At 43.0% G+C, this 24,707-nt stretch overlaps 1 protein-coding gene across 1 annotated transcript; it reads right to left on the reverse strand.

Annotated features, from left to right (window-relative positions):
• Nucleotides 1-5,316: 5,316 nt before the first annotated feature.
• On the reverse strand, nucleotides 5,317-15,456 carry LOC110300649 (putative sperm motility kinase W). The gene is made up of 5 exons (XM_021170907.1): nucleotides 13,817-15,456; nucleotides 11,548-11,667; nucleotides 9,945-10,132; nucleotides 6,304-6,980; nucleotides 5,317-5,614 (listed from the first exon to the last, which is right to left on the reverse strand). Exon 1 carries the CDS (start codon nucleotides 15,344-15,346, stop codon nucleotides 13,847-13,849), a length of 1,500 nt encoding a protein of 499 aa, XP_021026566.1. The 5' UTR covers nucleotides 15,347-15,456; the 3' UTR covers nucleotides 5,317-5,614; nucleotides 6,304-6,980; nucleotides 9,945-10,132; nucleotides 11,548-11,667; nucleotides 13,817-13,846.
• Nucleotides 15,457-24,707: the final 9,251 nt, after the last annotated feature.

Raw genomic sequence — 24,707 nt, forward strand, 5'->3', positions numbered from 1 at the left:
AAAAAAAAAAAAAAAAAAGCCAAAAATATACAATGGAAAAAAGAAAGCATCTTCAGTAAATGGTGCTGGTCTAACTGGCAATCTGTACATAGAAAAATGAAAATTGTGTTGTTGACAAGTTGACTAGGACACTTGTGCACCATACAAATGGAAAGAGCTAAGGCCAAGTGAAATGTCACCAGATGCAGGTACTCAGGTAGATTGTCTAAGTATCAGAAGCAGCTGGCTGTTCCTGTTAGCTGTCAGGACCTATGTGAAGCAGAAGTGAGGGCCTAGTGGATTGCAGGCTGGACCTCAGTGTTCACTAGGTGGAGTGGATCTGTCTGGCACAGATTGAGGGAAGCTTATGGCTCTGACCTGCCTGCTGTAGAAGGGTCTAGGCAGAGAGAGGCCCTGACTGGTACTCACTCCTGTTAGTTAAATGGCCCCTAACCTGCTTTGGTGTAGGGACCATGAGAAATTTGAATGGGCAAAGTCCTGAGGCAGTCTATTTTGACATGGACTTGGTTCAACTAGGACTCAGAGTACAGTAGTCTCATCCTAAATTGGCAAGGACATTAATGTGCCAGGGTGAAGAGCAATGACAAAGATTTGCTCTGGATTTTCATCATGATTCAACAATCATGATTGTTGATGAATGGTTGTTGAGTACATGCAAGTTCTAGCAAATGTGGTTTTCCCCTCTTGGATGTTTACAGCCTGATACTTCTCATGGACAGACACCTCCCACCTGGTCGAGGTAACCCCTCCTGCTGTGCTATACCAATTTAAAGCCTGAGATTCCTGGTAGCCATAGGCACACTTAGAGGTTCTAATGGTTTCCAGTTTCACTTTCCATGTATCTTTCCTCGGCAGCTCGGGTAGCACAGTGAGGCAGGTGAGGCGCTGGAGATATCCTTATTGACTTATACCCTCGCCCTAACCCCTCAAAGGGATGACTAGTTCTTTTCATTTGTTTTGAGACAGGGATTCTCTGTGTAGTCTTGGGTGTCCTGGAACTCACACTGTAGACTAGGCTGCTCTCAAACTCACAGAGTTTCACCTGCCTCTTCTTCCTGACTGCTGGAATTAAGGCCTGTATCAACAGCATCGCTCAAGATGATGTGTTCTCAAGTCATTGACTTTGTAGGCTTCCAGGAATTCAGCAAAGACAAACAGATGAACTGGCAGCTCTCCCGTTAGTCAGAACTCCTTAAACCAGGCTAAACAGTCCAGATCCAATCCATGGAGCAGGCTGCAGAGTTGAGGCACCCAATTATACCCACAGGACCTGGGTCTTAGTTTTTATTCTTTTTTGATTTCCCACATTTAATGAAATGCTCTACTTCCTTATTTTTAGAAGTGATTAACTTTTCACCCCATACAACTCAGGAATTTGTAGAGTACAACTTGGCAAATTTGTAATATGTGCTTGGAATTGAAAATCCACTGGAAGAAAATTACATGCATTGGAAACATGATTTCAGGTGATTTTCAAAACTTGTAGCTATGCCTGAAGAAACTAGAATACCCCTGTAGATCACGTTTCCCTGTCCAACACATCAATCCTAAATAAACACTAGAGATTCTGTTCCTTGTAAATTTTATATTAACATTTAATCTTCAATTGCCTTGGCTTCTGTGTCTGTGGTTGTGTGTACATCTGTGTGCACATGTGCATTTCTTAGTGTGTATATGTGGGTTAGTGTGCTGGACACTCACCTTGAGTGTCACATGTTGTCAGAGGAAAAGTTTAAAGGTAAGTTCTCTCCTTCCAGCTTGTTGTTCTACAGTCTCTGTTGGTTTTTGTTGGGTCACATATTAGTATAGCTGACCTTAGAAATTATAGGAAATTCTCCTGTCTCTACCTCATACTTTACTGTAGGATTTACAGTGTTTGCTACCCAATAAGACTTTTTCTTTGGAATCTGGGAATGCAGTATGGGTCATTAGGCTTAGACATCTATCCTCATTATATCCTTATTCTTCTTTAGCCCTGAATTTTTTTTTAAAAAATATGTCATATTTTAGGGTTCTTTTTGCAAACCTAGTGAAATAAATGTGCTTCATTATGGCCGTGTTTTTGTGTGTGCATGCAATCTTGTGTGTGTGTACATGTGTATAGATTATGTCGTATTTCCATCCTTTTTCTGGTGGCCTGTTCACTTTCATGACCCCCATATGTGGGTTTCCTTCCAAACCTAACTATTTCGTCTCTCTGATGTTGTGTCATATGCATTATATGCCATGCCTCCCCCTCTTGCCTGCAATGTGTCTTGTCTTCCCCTCTCAGAACTGGCCCACTCTTGCTTTTCCTGTCCTAAGACTGACACACAAAGGCATACAAACAGTTGAACACAGGCACTCTCAGGCATTCTCTTTCTCTGTCTCTGTCTCTGTCTTCTTCTCACTCACAGAAAGGTCAGGCATTGTCTTTCTCTCTCTCTGTCTTCTTCTCACTCACAGAAAGGTCAGGCATTGTCTTTCTCTCTCTCTCTCTCTGTCTCCCTCTCACTCACAGAAAGGCAGATAGGATGAACAGTACACATGTAGCTTCTGCATATTATAGAAAACCTGACATTTGTGGTCCCAAGACTGGCTTATTTCACTTAGCATCTAGATCTCCAGATCTGCACGTGTCCTGTGTATCTCACTTTCCTTTACATGTAATGATGTGTCAGTGTTCCTGATTTCTCATCTCCACCCATGTGTTGGCGCACATCCTGGCTGGTTCCTTTTCTGAGCTAGAGTGAACAGTGGAACAATGAACTTGGATGTCTGAGAATCCCTGCCTTACATTGATGGATCAGACAGCAGTCCTGTTTTCCTTGCTCTGAGGAACTTTTCTGCTGGCTGCGAGGGTGGCTGCCCCATTCTCAGTGTGTAAGCATCCATGATTCTCCCTGTGCTGCCCATCATTTGTTGGCCTTAGTTTCCTTGTTACCCAGTTATGGTGGAGGGGGGAAGTTACCTCAAATACTTTTAATTCCATTTCTAGGATGATGAGGATGCTGAACACTTGTTGAAGTACCTACGTTTGTGTGTCTTCCTTGGAGGGCAATCTCTTCAGGTCACTACCCCATCTACTGATTAGATGAATTGTTTTTTGTTGTGTTGTTTTCTGTGGAAAAGTGGATCCTGCCACCAGACAGAAGACCTGGTAAGGTTGACGTCTGTTCAAAAAGCACCCGGTATTCTCATAATTGAGAACAGAAGGCATTTATACCAATTCAGGCCATGGTCTATCAGGATCAGAGCACATGAACACAACATCCCTATAGAAGGACCATATCACTTAGGGACAACACCTTCCCACTCAGAAAAGCATCTCTATCATTTCAGACTGAGCCAACCAGATGCATCTATCCCTGGATCCCATCCAATCACATAATGTTCATAAGGTCCCTGTCCACAAGGAAAAAAGTGCTGAGTTATTTCACCAAGAATCATCTGAGAGCATCTGTGTTATTGAGCTGTAATACTCTTGGGGACAGTTTTCTCTTAGGAAGCTTTCCTTGCTGGATCTTGGCCCTACTCAGAGTCTAAGTTTGAGGTTTCCCTGCAGCTGCTTGCCTTGCCACTGAGGATGCTACTGGCTATTAATTTCACACCACATCCTGCCACCTAGTGGCTCTGGCTCTGGTACTGGGGATACAGTGTGTAGAATCAAATACTGTGCAAGCACTGCTGAGTTAGGTTTTAAACTCCTGGACCCATGTGAGCTTTGATCTCCTTTTCTCTGTGGTGGGGCCCAAGTGTGTGCTCTTAGACAGCTCTCAAGTGAATCTTAAGTGCCTCTCAGTGTGTGAGCCCCAGGATGGAGTCTTAGGATGACTTTGAGATCCTTGCTTAGCTCTCTGCTGGTCTTCAACGCCACAGAGGAAATGACCAGGAGGAAGAGCTAAGGGAGAGGCCTGGTTTAGGTGACTCCCAGAGTATCATCTTTGATAAGACTGTTGGACTGACAGGTTTAATTTGGCTTCTAAGAACAGGAAATCTGATGTTGAAATATTTCCCTGTTACATTCTGCGAATATAAACTAGGCCTAGGGATCTGATGTTCTCCTATCCCAAGTACAGTTCATAGGGAGGAGGAGAATAGATTCTTTTATGCCCTGTCTGCAGTGTGAACAAAGCCCATGTGATGTTGGTAGCCAGGAGTAGTGCTTCATACTGCTTGTGACTTGTATACTGCTTGTGACTTGTGAGAGAGAAGCAGGTGGAACCAAAGGTACTGATGGAGGACTCAGGCAGGCCCTGCCGTAGTTCTGCTTCAGTTAGAGCAAGAAAGCCCATCTATCCAGCTGTGTGTGGCCACATAGCTCATGCTACCTCCCATATGACCTCAGCATGCATCCTATACTTCTGCTAGCTTGACAGCCCTCATATATACTCAATCAATTCTGTCCCTTCCAGAGAATTCCCTATCCCACCCATGTGCTGGTTCCTATATTGACACTCTATTCTGTCTTTGTCCTGTCACAGTGCAAGATATGAACCGTGCCTTCATAGGGTGAGTATTGACTCCTCTGATCCTGGTGACATTCCTAACCTCAATCCTCCACACAGAGGCACATGTGGTCTTCCAGGCAGGTAAGCTGACACCTAGGTTGCCTTTGGATCAGGAATTTTGCCTTCACACAATCCCTCCCACTCTCCTCTTGCTTTCCTACAAGATGTAGAGAATGGAGTGAGGGCTGCATCTCCGGGAACCACCCAGTACACTACACTAGACCACTGTACTGCTCTTCTGCCCTGCACTGTTCTTCAGTAAATGGTGACCTCATTCTGAGGTTGACAGAGAGTGTGGCAATCACAGCACTAAGGGTGACAGAGGCAAGGATGTGGCTATATGAGCCTCCTGTGTGCCATTTTCTTTAATGGCATCTCCAAATTTCTAAAGTTGGAATCCCTGAATGATTCTCTGTTAGGCTTAGTGTTGCTGAGTTCTGGACCTATAAATAAGTCCCATGTCAGACACTTTGTCCTTAGATTCATTCCAGAGTGGTAGCTGTACTATTTAGAGCTGTGGGATTCTGAATTTCATAGGCGTGAATCTTGGAAATATCAAGCTCTGAGCCTTGTTCTCAGTCAAACAAGTTTGAAAAGGGTCAATAACCATAAAGTACAGAAGTGCAGTTTTAATGTCAACTGTGAGTCCAGTCTATTTCCAGCCTCTTAGTTGGGAAAAAAATCTTTCTTAGCCTATGTATCACGTGGGACACCATCAGCACATGATACCCCCAAATGTCAGGACTTGCATAGTCCTACCAAATGAGCAATGAGAGAAGGAATGTGGATACCTGGACACAAGACTCCAGAACCCAGTATCCGCAAAGTCACAAATTTCACAATCATAGTACTGCTTGCAACAGCATCAGCAAGAGGCTGCTTCTGTGGAGTGAGGCCTTCTTCCTCTTCTAGGACTCAGAGGTAACCCCTGACCTGAGTCTGTCAGGCTCTTTGTATCCTGGGATGCCTTTGGTCCTGGTACTTTTATCTTGTGCATAGATGTTTTTCAAGTATTTCATCAAGATGGGATTCATCCTTACAGTGGCCAGGCTTCATGGCTTCAGTCCATCTTCCAAGCCTGGGTCATCAGCTAGAATAATCTGTTCAGTATTAAGAGGCTGAATCTGAGGAACAAAATGAAGGAGCTTGTGTAAGTTGAGAGAATGGTTTTCTTGCAGAAGATACGTTCCCAGCTCTCTCCCACCAGTGTTTGTACCTAGCAGACATCCTAGCACTCCAGGAAAGCATAAGAAAACCCTCATTGTGATACATGTCCCTTGAACCTGAAGTCTGAGCTTTGCACAGGAACTCTCCTGTCAGAAGAATCAGCAACTCTCTGAAGTGTTAGTCATGGAGATATGCAAGAGCAGAAAGAGATGGAAACAGGGGATTTGTGGGCTCTCTCTGCACTATGTCAGTCAGGCTTCTTTGGAAAGAGTTAACTTGTGCCACACTACCTGTCTCGAGGCATTCTAGATAGACCATGGAAAGTGACAGGGTCCTAGCACTCAGAAGTTTTGATGTTGATAGCATGTTCTTCTCCTGCACTTACTGAACTGGTGAACAGCATGACATCTCTAGGCATTGTTCCCCTTCCTACAATGGGGCTAAGAATGGAAACATCCAGTCAGGGGTGTTCTCATGTACACATCAATAGTCTAGTCACTTGTGGTCATATCATGACTGGGGAGCAGGTGTGCAAGAGTTTCAAGAATGAAATAACTGAGCACAGACAATGTGAAGATCCGGGTACTCTGAGGAGAAACAAAACTACAACTTTAGTGATCATATGCCCAGGTACAGAAAACATCACCTGTATCATTCATGTACAGAAGACAAGCAAAGAGATCCACACATACATCCTGCATTGATCCCAAGAAAAGTTTTTCCCTGGAGACTCAACAGTTCATGGGCATATATAAACACATCCAGGGGTGAAGATGATGGCCAAATGGTTCTTCCTTCATAGCTGAAAAAAATGTCCAAATGTTACTTCTGCTGTGCACAGCCCTAAATTCATACATCGGAGGTTACATTTTAATGCCAGTGTGTGTTCTCCATTTCCAAGACTCATGGGAGCATCATGAAGAAATGGTGAGACACTGTAGATATGCCACTGTCCAGAAATGTCCTCTCACAGCAGTCCCTTGCTAAATACACAAGCATGATCCAAAAGCCCCAAAAGACTTCAGTAGACTTCTTACCTCCATTGTGCAAATGGGGTGTCCAAGAACCATTTTGAACACTTACTTAACAGTCAAAGAGTCAAGATCATCTTATTACATTTTGATAAAATTTGCCTGGAAGCAGCTCATCTTGACCAGCAGAGACTCATTGATCCATTGACTGACATTGCTCCATCCTCCACCAAGATTGGCTTCTGAGGCCCCAGAGATGTTATTGCCATCCACTGATGTCACATTTTCTGTAAACTGGATTCTCAGAGCTGCTTGGAAGGTTTATTCATGATGATAAATGTTGGGATGGACTCTGGAGGAATCACATGACATGGTGTTATCAAAGGCAGGGCTCAAAATGGAGGCACAGAATGGTCTCCAAAACCATTCTAACTCATCCACCAAGCTGAAGATAGGAACATATAACATACTGTACTGCACCTTTGGCCAGAGCAAGTGTGGTCTACGTTGAAAAGCTGTGAGAGTCTAGTGAGGAGCAAGCCAGGTAAGGATGTAGTTCCTATCCTGTATTGTCTGCCACAGTAGAGCAGAATATGACTAAAGTATGTCCCTTAATCCAGACTGTGGGGTACCTGTCCTGTCTCACTCTGCTCAGTGTTCCTGCTTGAACACAGGAAAACCCTACAACTCACTCAGCCACTATTTAGGGCATAATCTAGCAGACCCCTCATTGCAACATCATTCAGCTTTTTTAATGTCCAGGATTGTTGGAGAAGGCTGGTACTCTAAAGAAGAGAGCATGGTACAGGCCAAGAGACAGCAAGCACAGTTGACAGAAAGGGAAGTTAAAAGCCTGAAGGATGACAAGTTCGCTCCAAGAAAAGGATCACTCCTGACATCCAGTGGTAGCATCTGGTTTTACATGTTTGTGAGAATGCTAAAGGATATTCGTAGATTTGTCTGTCATCCCTGGGTAAACCTGAAACCTGAAATGGAATTCTTTGAACTCTCCATGGCTAGCTCCAAGCCTATCCTTTTGAAAAGTACCACTTAGGCTCTTCAGTATCAAACGAGTTCTCCAAAGTTTAAGCACACTCTTGAGCATCACACATACGAACACATCCCTAGGAATTTGACAGGATTTTGAAATGTACTATGTTTCTCTTGATCCACCTTTCTCTCATGTCTATCAGTTTCCTTGAAAATTAAGCCCATAAATACAACTTTGCAAGTAGTCTTTTCAACTCCCTTTTGCAAGTTGTTTCATAATGGAAACTGCACATCATATCATTCAAGCCCATATCTACACAATAATGACCTGAGAAAAATGAGATAGTCTGCTATCTCAAAGCAGCAGGGTCTTTGTTAGAAATAAGAAGGAAACATCTCCAGGAAACATGGGCCAGATGCCACTGAGCAAATGCTAGAAAGACAGAGGAAATCTTGGGGGAATAAGATAACTTGTTAGGGTGGAGCATGGCTGAGGGACCATAATAGCTCAGGACAACAGCATTGAAACTTTTCTGAATACATCTTGTCTGTAGAGCTTTAAATTGATCCTTATGAATGTTCACATACACCAAATAGAATAGTGAATTCATGCAAGGATAATAATAAAATTTCATGTCTTTCAGGTGGCATGGCATCCTCCACAGGAAGTGCTAATAATCAGCCAGATAGAGTTCTCCAAAGCTATTGGGAAAGCTTAAAGAACAACATAGCATTCTGGGAATCCAGAGAGTAGGGTAAGGGGTTGGGCCCAATGCTCAGGAAATGGCGGCACTTCTGCATTAGAGGCCTCACTGGCCTGTAGCACAGTGGCTCCCTACATTAAACTGGGAAGAGCCTGGGATCTCCAGGCAGGAGAAAGAATCAGACAGGTGTTCCATGGCTCCATATTGGACCAGAAGAAATAGTCTACCTTCTGATTGCATGTGCTCATCTAACATGAGCTGTACTAAACCCAGCTCCTATATGTGGGAGAAGGAGAGCATCTCTCCCTAAGATTTAAAAAGACACAGCACTCTGCTCTGAGAGTATGGGTCACCGACACTTTAAAGGAATCCCAATGTCATGGCTTCATGTCCCTAGAGGATATTATTATGGTGCTCACAAAAGCCAGCTAGCATGCATGGTCTCCCTCTATGTGGGTCTGATTATACAAAACACCCCAAGGATAGGATCTTTCACTTCTGCTTTCTCTCCAAGGGTCAGCACATCATGTGGACCTCAGACAATTGAAAGATGGATTAAGTCCTCTGAGTAGTTTGGAAGTAAGATCTGGGCAAGATCAGGAAAGAATGGGGTGGGACTTACCTACTGTGTGCAATGGGTGGAATTGGTGAAGTAGCTCAAAAAGCCAAGGACACGTGATGAAAGTGCCATGAAGATGTACAAGGTGGAAGGACATCCTCAGATAACATTCTCTAGGTCTACTTTACAAGGAAAGCATACAAAAGAAAGAAGATGCCTGCATGGCTCACAGCATAGCCTTCTGTGATAAGCCTAGCTGTGTAGTGAAGTGGGCTCACTGTAGAGCTGTTAGGACACTGGACATGGTCCCTATCTTTTCATATTACACATAGGGAGAGGTATAAGGATTGGTTGACATCCAGACTGTGTGCCAAGGTGATGGCTGTGAGAATGACTGAAATGGGTGTGTCTGAGGGGGAGACTGGTTTACAAAGAAAGTCAGGAGGAAGGATAGATCCTCTGTCTGGGGCCTGTCAAGCAAGGCTTCAAATGTGGCTGTTTCCTGTGAGCCTTGATGGGTTTCTCTGTTGTCAGAGCAGTCATCCTTAGGAGAGACCTTCCTCAGCCTGGTTTTCCCTTTCTCACAAGGACACAGTATATTATCTATCTGTCAAGACAGACATGTGTACATTTACCAAAACACAATAAATACCATAACCTTCCACATATCAGCCATTTAGATGTGTTGGGTTGTGATTCCAGCAAGAATATCTAACTCATACCAGGATGGCATTAGTAAAGATATACAGGGAACATTCCTCACAACAGCTGCAGCAAGAGTGGTAAGACTAGCCATATGCAACCATATTTCCAACTTCACTTGCTTCAGGATGTGGTGTCATCAAAGCCTCTGCTCTAGGTTCAGAGACCTGAGAGTACTTGGGAGATTTTTCTATTGCACAATATAGATATTTCCCAATTGTTTCTACTGAGAACAGGACATCAGCTATGCATGGTATGAGCTGCAGGACTGAGCTCCACTTTGTGCCCTCTCCTCTCATGGATGTTTGGCATCCCAGTGTCTTATCATCAGAAGTTAGGTTATCAAAAGTGACCATCTTACCTGCATCTAAAAGATGAGGTCCATGGTGAATTTCAGTTCTGTCTCTAAGGGAAGACCACATTAACGGTGATCTATTGGCTTTTGGATTTGCTTTGAACTTCTGAGTGCCTCATATAAAGAGTCATGCAAAGTGCAACACTGTGACTCATCTTCTGGGAGGTAGGACTGTGAAGTTCTGTTAGTGATCCCTAGAAGACAGAATTGGAAATGTTAAGGTGGTAGACCTTGGAACCATTTCCTGCTGTGGACTCACTGTCTACCTGGTCTTCATAACGGCAGAGGAATACTGCTCCTTGAACAGGTTGTTGTTCTTTTACAGAAGATGAAGGTCCCATAGAGAAGGCAAGTGTTTCCCAGAGCATTGGTGTTCTAGCTCAGACTCTTTGATAAAAGCCAGAGCTTAGCCTTCTCTCCTTTGACACTCACCCAACCTCCTCACGGAGTGCAGGACACTGGAACAGGCATTACCTTTGGACAGAGGTGGTATATTTAATGTTGAAGGTGGAGATGGAAAGCAAAAGACCCAGCATGGTTTAAAGTTATGCAAGAAACCCTCATCCCTTGTTTTCTGGGCTCCCAAATTCTACAGAAGCAGTTGTTGACACTACCAAGAAAGGAATGGAAAACTTCCCAACTCTGAATAAACCAAGAAGGTTGGACTGTGGAACTCTCAGGCTCAGGCACTACATTGGAGCAGGTCATGCTCTGAGCTTTAAGTTCATTCTCAGCACTGAGTCATGATTAGGGTTCCTGGCTCAGACTTCTCACAGGTGAATAAGAGTATCTTGCGTAAGGGTTCAGGGTATCCTGATGTGGGCTTGCCCATCCTAAAGTGTTACAGACATACTGTCTTGGCGAAGAAATTTCTGGGAAAGTAAAGGTAGGCAGAAAGAACAGGGGCAAATGAAGTAGGATGCTACGATTCAATAAGACTTAATGTTAGAGAACTAAGCTGAGAGGTTGAAGATACCCAAATCAACAACCAAGGCAATTCTTAGGAAGAGAAAAGATCCTGTTGCCCTGACTGACATCCAAGGAAGGAGAACAGCACATGTGTGTGCCAAGGCCATGGCTCCCACATCTGAGACCAGTTGGGTATTTTTCCTGCATTACTGGCACTGCCTCAATCCTTCAGGTTCTTACAAAAACTTTTCCAAGAAGATCCAAGAGTTTGGATCCCTGGGTATTTCATTAAGTTTGAGAAATGCCTCAATAGAGTTAACCTCTGAACTCTACAGGCTCCACAGAAAATATTCATGTTATGCCCCCCCCCCCAACTGGGCATGGGCAGAGAGCCACAGAGGCAGAGAAAGAATGAGTACAGGAGACAGTCAGAAACAAATGCAGAGAAAGGGACAAAGCAGGACTAATAGAGATATAGAAACACAAATAGGAGAGAGAGAGAGAGAGAGAGAGAGAGAGAGAGACAGAGACAGAGAGACAGAGAGACAGAGAGAGAGACAGAGACAGAGACAGGATAGAGGAGTCAGAGAATAGGTAAGTAAGTGAGTAAAAATAATTTAAAATGCTTTTCAAGGTTACATGCTCTCAGAGCCATACCAATGGTGAAAATTCGGGTAATGTCTGTAAGGTTCATACATACATAGTAGCACTGAATTGGACCTACTCAAAGTAGTGCAGGTTAGCAGAAGGAAAATGGCATGAAAGCCTGAGCAGTCCCTAACCTTTCTTGGAGGGATGGGCTCCACACCTGGAAAAGGACCTGGCAGAGAAAACAGTAAAAAGGATTAACCAGAAAGTAAAGGAGTCTGCTGTGAAATCATAACCTATGTCTAGAAAGCAATGAGTTGAGGACCCACCAGAGACATCCCAGTGATGAGCTGATGGCTGAGTGAAAACAGTGTCGGGCATAATGTGGAGACAAGCTGAGAGGGCCAGGGAGGACATGCTACAAGATGTCAGCTTTGAACCTAAGGAAAATGAGAAGCTGAAGCCTCTAGTCATGAGTCTGACAGTTTTCAGTGTTGGGAGCGGTGGCGGCCACTGGGAGCAATGAACTGGTACACAGGTGGTTGTAGAGGGAGCACATGGGCAGGCCCAGCCCAGAAAGCAAAGAGCAAGCTAGCTGGCTAAGATACTGAGTCCAACCTTTCTGAACAGCCCACACACTGGGAACAAAATTTCAAAGAAATGGAGTGACATAGGTCCTGAGGCTACCCTCTAAGAAATCAGAAGAGGCCCTCCTCCAAGCTCTTTAGATGTGGAAGACTGATGTCAGAAAGTTGGTGAATGTTTAGGAAAGGAACATTCTAGTTTCTCAGGCCTTTGAGGTTCACTCATAAGTTTTGCAGCTTTCTTGAGCACAGTTAGAGAGATGTGCTGTGTGCCTATGCCCACACTTTTCACAGGAAAGCAGGACAGCCAGGCTGACTGATCTCCGTGATGAAAGCATTCTGTATCTCTGTGTCCTCTAAACCTCCGTTTGTGGTCCTTCAGCCAGCACAGACTCACCACACTGTCATGGTAGACAGAAGCCTGGATTTTCCCAAGCTGGAGTACTTTTACCATGTAGTGCCAGATCACATGCTGGAGGCACCTGCATTTCTCACACCTGAAGCCCACTTTTTTTTTTTTGAAATTTTTTTTGACATTTTTTATTAGATATTTTCTTCATTTACATTTCAAATGCTATCCTAAAAAGTCCCCTATACCTTCCCCCTGCTCTGTTCCCCTACCCACTCACTCCCACTTCTTGGCCTTGGCATTCACCTGTCCTGGGGCATATAAAGTTTGCAAGACCAAGGGGCCTCTTGAACTCCACTTTCTAAGTCCCCCAAGCTTCCTGCTGTCAGCTGCATACAATGTCCCAAGTCACCTCGGGTGGTCTCTCAGGAGGATGGGAAGTTCAGAGACCTCTCAAACTTTACTATAAGAGCTAAGGGAGCTTGGTTAGTATGAGACACCATGTTGTCACATCCTAGGTATGCACAAGTGTGGGATGCTGAATAGGTGTCACACAGAATGTCCTGTACCTGTGCAGGAGCTACCCAAGGCGGCACATGTGCTGAATGCGTAGGTAAACCTTGAAGAACAGAGCCATGGGAGGTACTTTGCAGTTCTGCTTCTTGCTTGCTCTGGAGCAGGCCTCTACAGACCTGGGAACACGTTTCTCCTTATTGGTAGCAGATCAGATGATGGGAGGAAAGGATAGCCAAGAAGGCCAGGGTCAGTGTCCTGGGCAATCAGGATGAGGCTTTGTTTCCTGGAGCCTGGTGGCTGTGAAGATGCTCTACCAGCTACCCTGTGGTAGATAGGAGGTGGTTTGAAAGACCAGCATGGTGCTGTATGCCCAGGCTCCGAATGCCACTGTGGAGATTCTGGTGACACTGCTACCATCTCCCCTAGATAGGGCACGCAGGATACACAAGAAGTGGGTTTGCAGCTTGGTTTCCCCATGTGGGCATCCAGGCAGCAATGTCAGACTTCACAGGGCTCAGCACACTCTGCCTGCCTGTCCAATGGAATTGTAGGGAACCATTGAGGTGGTCCCTTTGTACTTTGACCATGATCACTCTGTCAGTCGTTAGGTCCCCAAGCAGAGTCTCTGAATATGTTTCCTGTGGACAACAGCTCCACAAGCCCCCTTCCACCCTGGCTGTACCCGAAGTCTCTTGCTGATTACTGCTAGTTCAGTTGCATTAGGTAGCTCCTAGGCATTCTCAAGCAGGATTTCTTCACATGGTGGTAAGCCAAGGAGCAGGGTTTAATCCAGCTGGTGTAGAAATATATCTGACCATTCCAGGAGGCCCTGGAAATGTACAGCTTTCTGATTTTTCTCCTATAAAAAGACATGAATAAAGACATAGAAAATAAAATATAAAGCAGATATGCCCCCTCCCATACCTGCTTACCTTTTCATCAGGTTCTGCCTCTTGCTGCTTTCAGGGAGCTATTTTATTGGAGGATGTATGCTTCTTTTTTGTATTGGGAGCCCGCGGGATACAGCAGAGTTGTGACAGGCAAGCCCTGATTCTCTTGCACATTCTCTTGAAGCGGCTCATCTTCTGAGGGGGAGATGGTGTTTTCATGTCACACTGTTTAGTATATGTGCTGCCGAAGCAAGCACCCATGTCACACTCTTGATCAGGTGGCACAGGCAATTCATCCTCCAATATGCTGTTGCCGACAGATGGAGCAGCCACAGCTCCAGAATGGAGGGCAAAGCTAGAACTGTTGGTTTTTTTCTCAGGATAGTGTAGAGAAATGGGTGGCATGGAGACACTTCTGGCCACCTTGTGTCCTGATAGTGCCAGGGAAACAGGCCTGTGTTCTCCTGACGGCTGGATGTGGAGGAGGCTAAAGTTGGGCTCACTGGCCCTTCTCTTTAGGAGACGACTAGAGATAGAGGGATGTGCTGGTGGTGAAGGGGGTGGTGTAGGGCACCGATCCACAGGCTTGGCTGAGATGGTAGATGTGTGCTCAAGCCCCTTGTCTACCTGTGCTTTTAGAATCAAGTATGCCCCCATTGATTCATTATATTTTTTTCTTTGCAGGGATTCTAAGATCTCATTAGCATCAAATCCCATGCCACAGAGCATTTCAATGATGTTATAATCTGGATCGGTCACAGTTGGGTTATTTACCTCAGTTTTCTTGACCCATGGATGTTTCTCAATATCTTCAATGGAGGGCCTCATCTCTGGGGGAACTGTGAGGATCTGGTGTATTAGGTTTTCAAGTTGTCCAGAGATATGAGTTGGAATGTCATAGGTCCCCGTAGCTATCTTTTCCTCCATCTCTTTCATGGTGCTTCCTCTGAAGGGGTAGTACCCGGTGGTGATAAAATAAAGTAGTACGCCCAAACTCCACACATCTGCCTTCTTGCCATCATATGGCTCCTGTAGTACGAGCTCTGGGGCAAAACAGCTCTTGGTCCCACACTGCCGTTTCAGTAACCTGCCAGATCTACATCTAATGGCCAGGCCAAAGTCTATAATTTTGACATTCCCATCCTCATCCCTCAGGATATTCTGTGCTTTTATGTCCTGATGGACAATATCCTGGTTGTGGCAGTATTTTAAAGCTGACACTACCTGCCCAAATATTCTGCTTGCCTCTTCCTCATGCATTGGGCCATCCTCCTTTATGATGTCAAACAAGTTTCCTCCTGGAATATATTCAGTAACGATATTAATGTGCTTAGATGTTACCAGCACCTGGAAGAGGCAGATGATGTTAGGATGCTGTAGTTTCTCTAATGTGGTTATCTCTGCACGGATTCCCCTGATGTTCTTCTTGCTGAGCTCTACCATTTTTATGGCAACCAGTGCCTTGGTTTTCAAGTGACAGGCCAGTTTCACGGTGCCAAATGAACCATGGCCAAGAGTGAAAAGCACCTCGTACTGACTTCCAACATCCTTCTTTTTAGAGTTGCTGGCCATGAGGCTAAGTGATCCCTGTGCTCTGGTGCACACAGGTTGTAAGGTACAACAGCCCGACAACTGACAAACTAGACTGCTACGAAGGAGTCCCACAGGTTACCAAAACCGGCTTCCTGCTCTGTATGGACAAGAGAAACAGGCTGATCCACAGTTTTATGCAGTGGGCCCTCATTCTTCCATCACAGTGGTTCTTTGTGAGGTCAGAGCATGAAATGCACCAAGCAGAGAAGGTTATATAACCCACAGTGGCCTTCCCACTCTCATGAAAATTTGACTACCCTCTATGAGCTTCTGCTTCAGTCAAGAGAGACATATGTTTACTTGTTTAGCAATTACAGGCAGCAGAGTGCTTCGGTGTCCTTTGTAGCTGGATGCTGAGTATGTCAAACCAACCATTTGGCCTTTTAAGGATTAAGTTCCTTTTGGACAAGTGTTCTGCTGAGAGAGGCTAAGTCATCACAAAATGTAACTGGGAGCTTTTCTACCAGACACTTTGTTCCCAGAATAGGATTCTGAGACTTAATTATTCTTGAAGAAATGCCTAGACCATAAATAAGCTTTGGCCAACCCTACAAAATGAAATGCATAATCTCTTTTATGTTATGGCTTTAATGAGGCATTATTAAGCAGAATCTGGATTCTTGACTGAGAATATTGAGCCTCTATGGGCTGCCAGTGTCTTTTCCTTTGTGCTATTTTCTCTTCTGAAAATTCTGTTTCTGCTTTCATTCTTGGATCCAGATTAGATTCTTTCAAGATTCTTTATTCTGATTTTAAGAATCCTCTCATCTCGGTTCTATGGCCTCTCACCCAGCATTCCATGCTGTTTCTGTTTTATCTAAGTCTGATTTATTCTGAACCTACTTAGAGGTGATATATAAAACTACAATCATTACCGAACATATAATCATTTCTTGCTTACAGTCAAAAAGATATTATATGGGGTCCAAATGACATGGGTCATTGTAATTTTCTCCATTTCTTAACAGTATTTGTTTTTTACTCTCTCTCTCTCCTTCCTTTGAAGACCTGATTATATTATTAACAAGCAAATTATTTCTTTCTAAGATTTTTTTATACCCAGATTCTTTTATTCTCCTTTATTGTTTTCAAAGTGAATACATTTCCATCTAGAATTTTGGGGCTTTGCAGTGCCACCACAGCTCAGTGACATGTTCTTTCTGCCTTCTGTCTTTTTGCAGGCTCCTGAGGCCAGTGCATATCTATGGCAGCTAGCTTCTATTTCTCTGCTTTGTCCAGCAGACTGCCCTTGTCAGTTGTTTTTGGTTAGAGCTGCTCTTTCCCCTGTGTCTGCTGCCACCCTGGGAAGGTAGATTAGGGTCTCAGAATGCCACTGCATTGTTTCTGTCTAGGGGCCATTGCAGGCTCCTCTCACAGGCACATGCTGGTTTCTGACAGCCTGCTCAGTTCCTCTGCTGCACCAGGGAAGTGCATTAAACCTGCAGCTTGAGAGAGACTTTGATCAGCCCTGCACCCTCCAGCTGTATTGGTTCATGAGACTCTAATTAAAGGAGCAGCACCTGGGAAGTGCACCGAGGGTCCAGTAGAAAGCCCTTAATTTCTCCTCATTGGGTTATTTATTTACTTATTTATGTATTTTAGAGCTACCTTCTGCATTGTCTCTCTGTGGTTCACTGCTACTTTTGTACAAGAGTTCTCAGGCCCTAAGCCTGTATTCTAGCCTCATATTCAGTGTGCTATTGGTAACTACTGCCTTCTAGCCAGCTTCATTGTTCCAAGAATAACGACTCTTAGACTTAGTAACTTATGAATATGTTCCAAGCCCATAAGCACTGGCCTATTCACAGACTATCTTATAACGTTTATAACTTTTTTATTCTAGTCAATATCTGGCACATTTTGATTCCCTGTCCTCAGTTTCATGAATCTGACTTCCTCAGATTTCAGGGTCAAACTCCTGCTCTTGACTCTTTTCCAGGAACCTATCTGCTGCTGGTTCTCTCTTCTCTTTCCTGCCTCAGCCAATAGCACAGAGCTTTATATTGGCAGGCAATGCTTCTATGGAGCTCATAGAAGAGTCTCTCTACAAGGGAGTTTTGTCAAAGCCACATTCACAAGCTTCTGGAGGAACAAAGGCAGAAAGATCCATGGCACGGGGAGCTCTTGGCTCTCTCTACTCTAAACCTGTCATTCTTTGTTCTGACCCAGAGTCTTGCTTTCAGTATGCATTAAAGGTCCAAATTAGATGTTAAAGAGGTGGATTCCTCTAGATTATCTTTGGCATGAAGATACTCATCTTCTGAGAACACTGAGGTGTCTTAGGACTTCCCTCCAGGCTCCTGATATGCCTCTTCACCTCAGGGAGTGTTACAAAACCACCGAGTTGACTCCTCAAATATAGGACAATGGATTTTTAGTTCTTGTGATCCTGTGAGATAATTTGCCCTTAAGTCAATTTTACAGAGAATATTAGGATACCTCCTAGAGAACTGCTCCAGCCTCTGGACAGTTTCTGGGAAGTTCTTCAGTCATTCCTGACTCTTTGCTGAGACACTGCTCATTCGTGGGACAGGATCTCATTCTGAACCAGAAGTCGAGCTCTTGCTTGCCTTTAAGACATAAACTAGCTCATAAGGACTGGAATGGACTGGGGGACACAATAAAGAACCACTATGTCCTTATCGACATCCCTGGTCCTGCTCATAGTCTCCTTAGAAACAGGACCTGCTCCCCTTCAAGCAATGGACTAGGGTATTTCATTGTTTCTCCCTTGCAAATGTATGATTTTTTTTCTCTTAGTGTAAATGTAGTCTCTCAGCTTACTGCCTCATTGTGGTAACTTAAACCTAGTACTAGAAGCTTGGAGCCTCCATATGATCTTATCTGGGACTAGAATGCTTTTGCATCTGAGACTTACTATGGGATAAACTCACCACTTCCAGGTTCTTTCTGATCTCTGTAAATCTCTCCCAATGAAACTGCTTCCTTGTCTTCTTTTCTCTCTCTGAACTTCTTTTTCTTATGAAGCCTCTTTCCCCTTTCTTTTCATGAGAGTGAGGCATGTCCTCTTCTGTCAACTGTTTCTCTGATTCATCACTTTTTACTACTCAATTAGATATAACTCTCAAGCATGGTGCTACTTTCTCCAATATTAACTTTATCTTTGTTGTTTGGGATTAAAATGTATACTAAAAGTGAGCTGCGCCAATACTAGGAACATTTTTTTTTCAAGGAAACAACACAATCTCTGGGTTAAGAGTTTCATCAAATATCCTGCAAGAATTCTTGGACTGTAGGACTGACTACCTTTCCGCTGTTTGCTGTCCCAGTTCGCATTCTATGATGCGATCAATGCCAAGGCCAAAAGCATCTTAGGGAGTAAATGGCTAATAGACTTTGCTTATCCCAGTATAGATCCTTCACTGAGGAAAGTCAGGGTAAAAAGCCAAGCAGGAACAGAGGCAAGAGTCATGGAAGGAAGTCACTCCTGCACTCTCCTACATAGGGATTCTTCTACTGTGGGAACTGGGGCTGACGTATCCATAGAGCCCAGGTCTGGAAGGATGCCCTCAGCTCTCCCAGATGAGAGACTAATATCTGGGCACATGTGGAAGTGTGTCCTTTGATAGGCTTTTCATGCTTGTTTTGCTCTAGGAAAGTAGAAATTTTGTGTGTTTTCAAACAAGAAGAAGAAGAATAATCAGATTTATGATTGGTTGACGTTCATACATACTCATCACAGGCAGTAAGGTCTACAGTGGGGGACACAGGTCTATCTCCTTGCCCTCCCTTCTAGTCTCACTTTTAGGTCCCTCTGCATATCAGCACCACTTTCCAGAACAGCAAGTTTCCTTTTTTGTTGTTATGTTTATTTTTATTTTTTATTCTTCATAACCTTTTTTTTTTTTTTTTGCAGTCGAGTGGTTATTCGCCCTTTTGGTCTGCTCTCTGACTGTTCCTCATCTCATAAGTCCTCCACAGTCTCCAAAAGAATGTACTCAACCCCCACCCCAACCCCACCAGACCTCCCCACTCCCTGGGGCCTCAAGTCTCTGGAGGTTTAGATGCATCTTCTCTTACTGAGGCCAGACCAGGCAGTCTTCTGCTGTATATATGTTGGGGGCCTCACATGAGCTCTTGTATGTTGTCTGGTTGGTGGCTTAGTGTCTGAGTGATATCGGGGGTCTAGGTTAATTGAGTCTGCTGGTCTTCCCATGATCACTAAGGACTTTGAATATTTCTTTCAGTGCTTCTCAGCCATTCGAGATTCCTTTGTTGTGAATTCTCTGTTTAGTTCTACACACAGTTTTTTGATTGGGTTGTTTTGTTGTTGTTGTTGTCGTTGCTTAGTTTCTTGAGTTCTTTACATGTTTCGGATATAAGCTCTGTATCAGATGTGAGGTTAGTGGAGTTTTTTTTTCCCAATCTGTAGGTTGCCTATTTTTCCTATTGACAATGTCCTTTGCTGTACACAAGCTTTTTAGTTTCATGAAGTCCCATTCATCAGTTCTTAATCTTAGAGGTGGAACCGTTGGAGTTCTGTTGAGGAAATCACACCCAACCCCATGCAAATGAGTTCAAGGCTCTTTCCACTTTCTTTCCTATTAGATTCAGTTTATCTGTTTTTATGTTGAGGTCCTTGATCACTTGGACTTGAGTTTTGTGCAAGGTGACAAATATGGGTCTATTTTCATTTTTCTACATACACACTGCCAGTAAGACCAGCACCATTTATTGGAAGATGCTTTCTTTTTTCCAATGTATATTTTGGCATCTTTATCAAAGATCAATTGTCCATAAGTGTGTGGTTTTATTGCTGGGTCCTTAATTCTATTCCATTGATCAACCTGTTTGTCTTTGTACTAATTCCATGCAGTTTTTAATCACTATTGATTCTGTAGTATAGCTTGAGGTCAGGGATGGTGATTTCTCCAGAAGTTCTTTTATTGTTAAGAATTGTTTTCCCCAGTGAAGGAGCTAGAGAAAGTACCCAAGAGCTGAAGGGGTTTGCAGCCCCCTAGGAGGAACAACAATATGAACTAACCAGTACCTCCCAGAGCTCCCTGGGACCAAACCACCAAGCAAAGAAAACACATGGTGGGACTCGTGGCTCCAGCTGCATATGTAGCAGAGGATGGCCTAGTTGGTCATCAATGGGAGGAGAGGTCCTTGGTCCTGTGAAGGTTCTATGCTCCAGTATAGGGGAATGCCAGAGGAAAGAAGGAGTCGGTGGGTTGGGGAACAGGGGGAGGTAGGAGGGATAGGGGATTTTTGGAGGGGAAACTAGGAAAGGGGATATCATTTGAAATGTAAATAAAAAAATTTAATTAAAAAAGAATTGATTTCACTATTTTGTTTTTTGTTTGTTTGTTTGTTTTTCCAGATGAAATTGAGAATTGCTCTTTCCATGTTTTTGAAGAGATGTGTTGGAATTTTGACGGTTATTGTGTAGAATCTGTAGATTGCTTTTGGTAAGATGGCCACTTTTATGATGTTAATTCTACCAAGCTACAAGAATGGGATATCTTTCCATTTTCTGAGGTCTTCTTTGATTTCTTTCATGAGAGACTTGAAATTCTTGTCAAACAGATCTTTCACTTGTTGGTTAGAGTTACCCCAAGATAGTTTATATTATTTGTGACTATTGTGAAGGGTCGTGTTTCACTAATTTCTCTTTCAGCCCATTTATTATTTATATAAAGGAAGGCTACAGATTTATTTGAGTTAATTTTATATCTAGACACTTTGCTGAAGTTGTTTATCAGCTATAGAAATTCTTTGGTAGAATTTTTGGGGTTGTTTATATATACTAGCATATCATCTACAAATAGTGATATCTTGACTTCTTTGCCAAGTTGTAGCCACTTGATCTCCTTTTGTTGTCTTATTGCTCTAGGTAGAACTTCCAGAACTATATTGAATAGATATGGGGAGGCTGGGCCTTGAATTCCTGATCTTGCCAATACTTTTACCATAAAAGGGTTTTGTTTTGTCAAATGCATCTAATGAAATGACCATGGGATTTTTTTTTTTTAGTTTGTTTATATAGTGGACCATTTTAATGGATTTTATTATTTTATTTTAATTAATTAATTTATTTTTTGGTTTTTCAAGACAGGGTTTTTCTTATAGCTGTGGCTGTCCTGGAACTCACTCTGTAGACCAGGCTGGGCTCGAACTCAGAAATCTGCCTGCCTCTGCCTCCCAAGTGCTGGGATTAAAGGAGTGTGTCACCACGCCCGGCTTTAATGGATTTTAGTATATTGAGCCAAACTTGCATCCCTGATATGAAGCCTACTTTATTGGGGTCAATGATGGTTTTGATGTGTTTGCAAGAATTTTACTGAATATTTTTGCATCTATATTCATAAGCAAGATTGGTATGAATTTCTCTTCTTTGTGGGGTCCTTGTGTGGTTTAGGTATCAGAGTAATTTTGGCTTCATAGAATGAATTAGGTTGAGTTTCTTCTGTTCTACTTTATGAAACTATTAGAAACTATTACTATTAGATCTTCTTTGAAGGTCTGGTAGAAATCTGGACTAAAGCTATCTGGCTCTGGGCTTTTTTTTTTTTTTTTTTTTTTTTGGTTGGGAGGTTTTTAATTACCTTTTCTATTTCTTTAGGGGATATGGGCCTGTTTAGATTTACCTGCTCTTCTTTTAACTTTGATATGTGGTGATCTGTCTAGAAGATCATCCATTTCACCTAGATATTCCAGTTTTGTTAAGTATAAGCATGTTGGATCTGATCATTTTTTGAATCTTCTCAGTTTCTGTTGTTATGTCTCCCTTTTCATTTCTGATTTTGTTAGTTTGTATGCTGGCTCTGGCCTTTAGTTAGCTTGGCTAGTGGTTTATCTATCATGTTGATTTTTTCAAAGAACCAGCTTTTGGTGTTGTTGATTCTTTGTATCATTCTCTGTTTCTATTTAGGCCTGACCCTGAGTTTGACAATTTCCTGCTATCTTGTTCTTTTTGGTGTGTTAGCCTTTTGTTGCTCTAGAGCTCTCAGGTGTGCTGTTAAATTGCTAGTGTACAATCTCTCCAATTTCTTTACCAGGACACTTATTGCTATGAGTTTTCCTCAGCACTGCTTTCACTGTGTCCCATAAGTTTGGGTATGTTGTGTCATCGTTTTCATGGAATTCCAGGAAATCTTTAATTTCTTTATTTCTTCCCTGACCAAGTTATTATTGAGTAGAGTAGAAAGTTGTTCAGTTTCCATGTATATGTGGAGTTTCTGTTGTTTTTGTTGTTATTGAAACCTAGCCTTAGTCCGTGGTGATCTGATAGGATGCACGAGATCATTTCAATGTTCCTGTATCAATTGATGCTTGTTTTGTGACTGATTATATGATCAATTTTGGAAAAGGTACCATGAGTTGCTGAGAAGAAGGTATATTCTTTTTAGGATGAAATGTTCTATAGATATTTGTTAAATCCATTTGGTTTATTACCTCTATTTGTTTCACTGTATGTCTGTATTTCTGTTTCAATGTTCTGTCCATTAGTAAGAGTGAGATGTTGAAGTCTCCCACATTTATTGTGTGGGATTCAATGTGGTTTTTGAGCTTTAGTAAAGTTTCTTTTATGAATGTGGTTGCCCTTACATTTGTGGAATGGATGTTCAATGAGTGTTTTTTTTTTCTTTTCTTTTTTTTGTGGGGGGAGGGAAGTCTTCCTCCAGTCTCTCCTGATAAAGAGCTACTTAGTTTTTAGTCAGACACTAAATAGTTCTTCTGAGGAAGAACTGCCTGACACATTTCTCCCCATAGTCAAGTCCAGTTCATCAATAGCTTTCTTGAAGCAGAGTGGAGTCATCTGGAGAAAGTGATTGTGGTAAGAGCATTTCTGTTCTTGGAGATGATCTTATTTTGGTTGCCAGAACTCATGTCCCAGGACTAATAATCACTTGTAATTCCAGCTCCCGGTTGACCTAGTGCCTTCTACTGATTGTCATAGTTGCCTGCACTTACATGTACAGCTTAAAAAAAAAAGACAGACACAGAGACACAGAAAAAGAGCAAGCAAGCGAGCAAGTGAGAGAGATCTAACAATAATGTTTTTGGGAAAAAGGAGTAAATATTTTATGTAATTTTGTACAGATAAATACTTCATACAAACTCAAGAAGAAGGAAGACCAAACTGTGGATACTTCCATCCTTCTTAGAAGGGGGAACAAAATACCCATGGAACCAGTTACAGAGAAAAAGTGTGGAGCAGAGAGTAAAGGAAGGACTATCCATAGACTGCCCCACCTGGGGATACATCCCATATACAACCACCAAATCCAGACATTATTGTGGATGCCAACAAGGACTTGCTTACAGGATCCTGATATAGCTGTCTCCTGAGAGGCTCCACCAGTGCCTGACAAATACAGAAGTGGATGCTCACAGCCATCCATTGGATAGATCACAGGGTCCCCAATGAAGGCGCTAGAGAAAGTACCCAAGAGCTGAAGGGGTTTGCAGCCCCCTAGGAGGAACAACAATATGAACTCACCAGTACCCCCAAAGCTCCCTGGGACTAAATCACCAAGCAAAGAAAACACATGGTAGGACTCATGGCTCCAGCTGCATATATAGCAGAACCTCTTAGGATACAGCTGTATCAGGCTCCTGTCAGCAAGTACTTGTTGGCATCCACAATAGTGTCTGGGTTTGGTAACTGTATATGGGATGGTTCCCCAGGTTGGGCAGTCTCTGGATGGTCTTTCATTCAGTTTCTGCTCCACATTTTGTCTCTGTATCTCCTCCCATGGATATTTTGTTCCCCTGTCTAAGAAGGACTGAAGTATCCATACTTTGGTCTTCTTTCTTCTTGAGCTTTATGTGGTCTGTGAATTGTATCTTGGTATTCCAAACTTCTGGGATAATATCCACTTATCAGTGAGTGTATACCAGGTGTGTTATTTTGTGATTGGGTTACCTCACTCAAGATATTTTCTAGTTCTATCCATTTGCCTAACTATTTCATGAATTCATTGCTTTTTATAGCTCAGTAGTATTCCATTGTGTAGATGTACCACATTTTGTGTATCCATTCTTCTGTTGAGGGACATATGGGTTCCTTCCAGCTTCTGGCTATTACACATAAGGCTGCTATAAACATAGTGGAGTATGTGTCCTTATTTCATGATTGAGCATCTTCTGGGTATATGCCCAGGAGTGGGATAGCTGGGTTCTTTGGTAGTACTATGTCCAAATTTCTGAGGAACCACCAAACTGATTTCCACAGTGGTTGTACCAGCTTGCAATTCCACCAGCAGTGGAGGAGTGTTCTCTTACATCCTTGACAGCATTTGCTGTCACCTGAGCTTTTGATCTTAGCCATTCTGACTGGTGTGAGGTGGAATCTCAGGGTTGTTTTGATTTG

Source organism: Mus caroli, chromosome 1, assembly GCF_900094665.2.
Source record: "Mus caroli chromosome 1, CAROLI_EIJ_v1.1, whole genome shotgun sequence".
In the NCBI taxonomy this organism is placed as follows: Eukaryota; Metazoa; Chordata; class Mammalia; order Rodentia; family Muridae; genus Mus; species Mus caroli.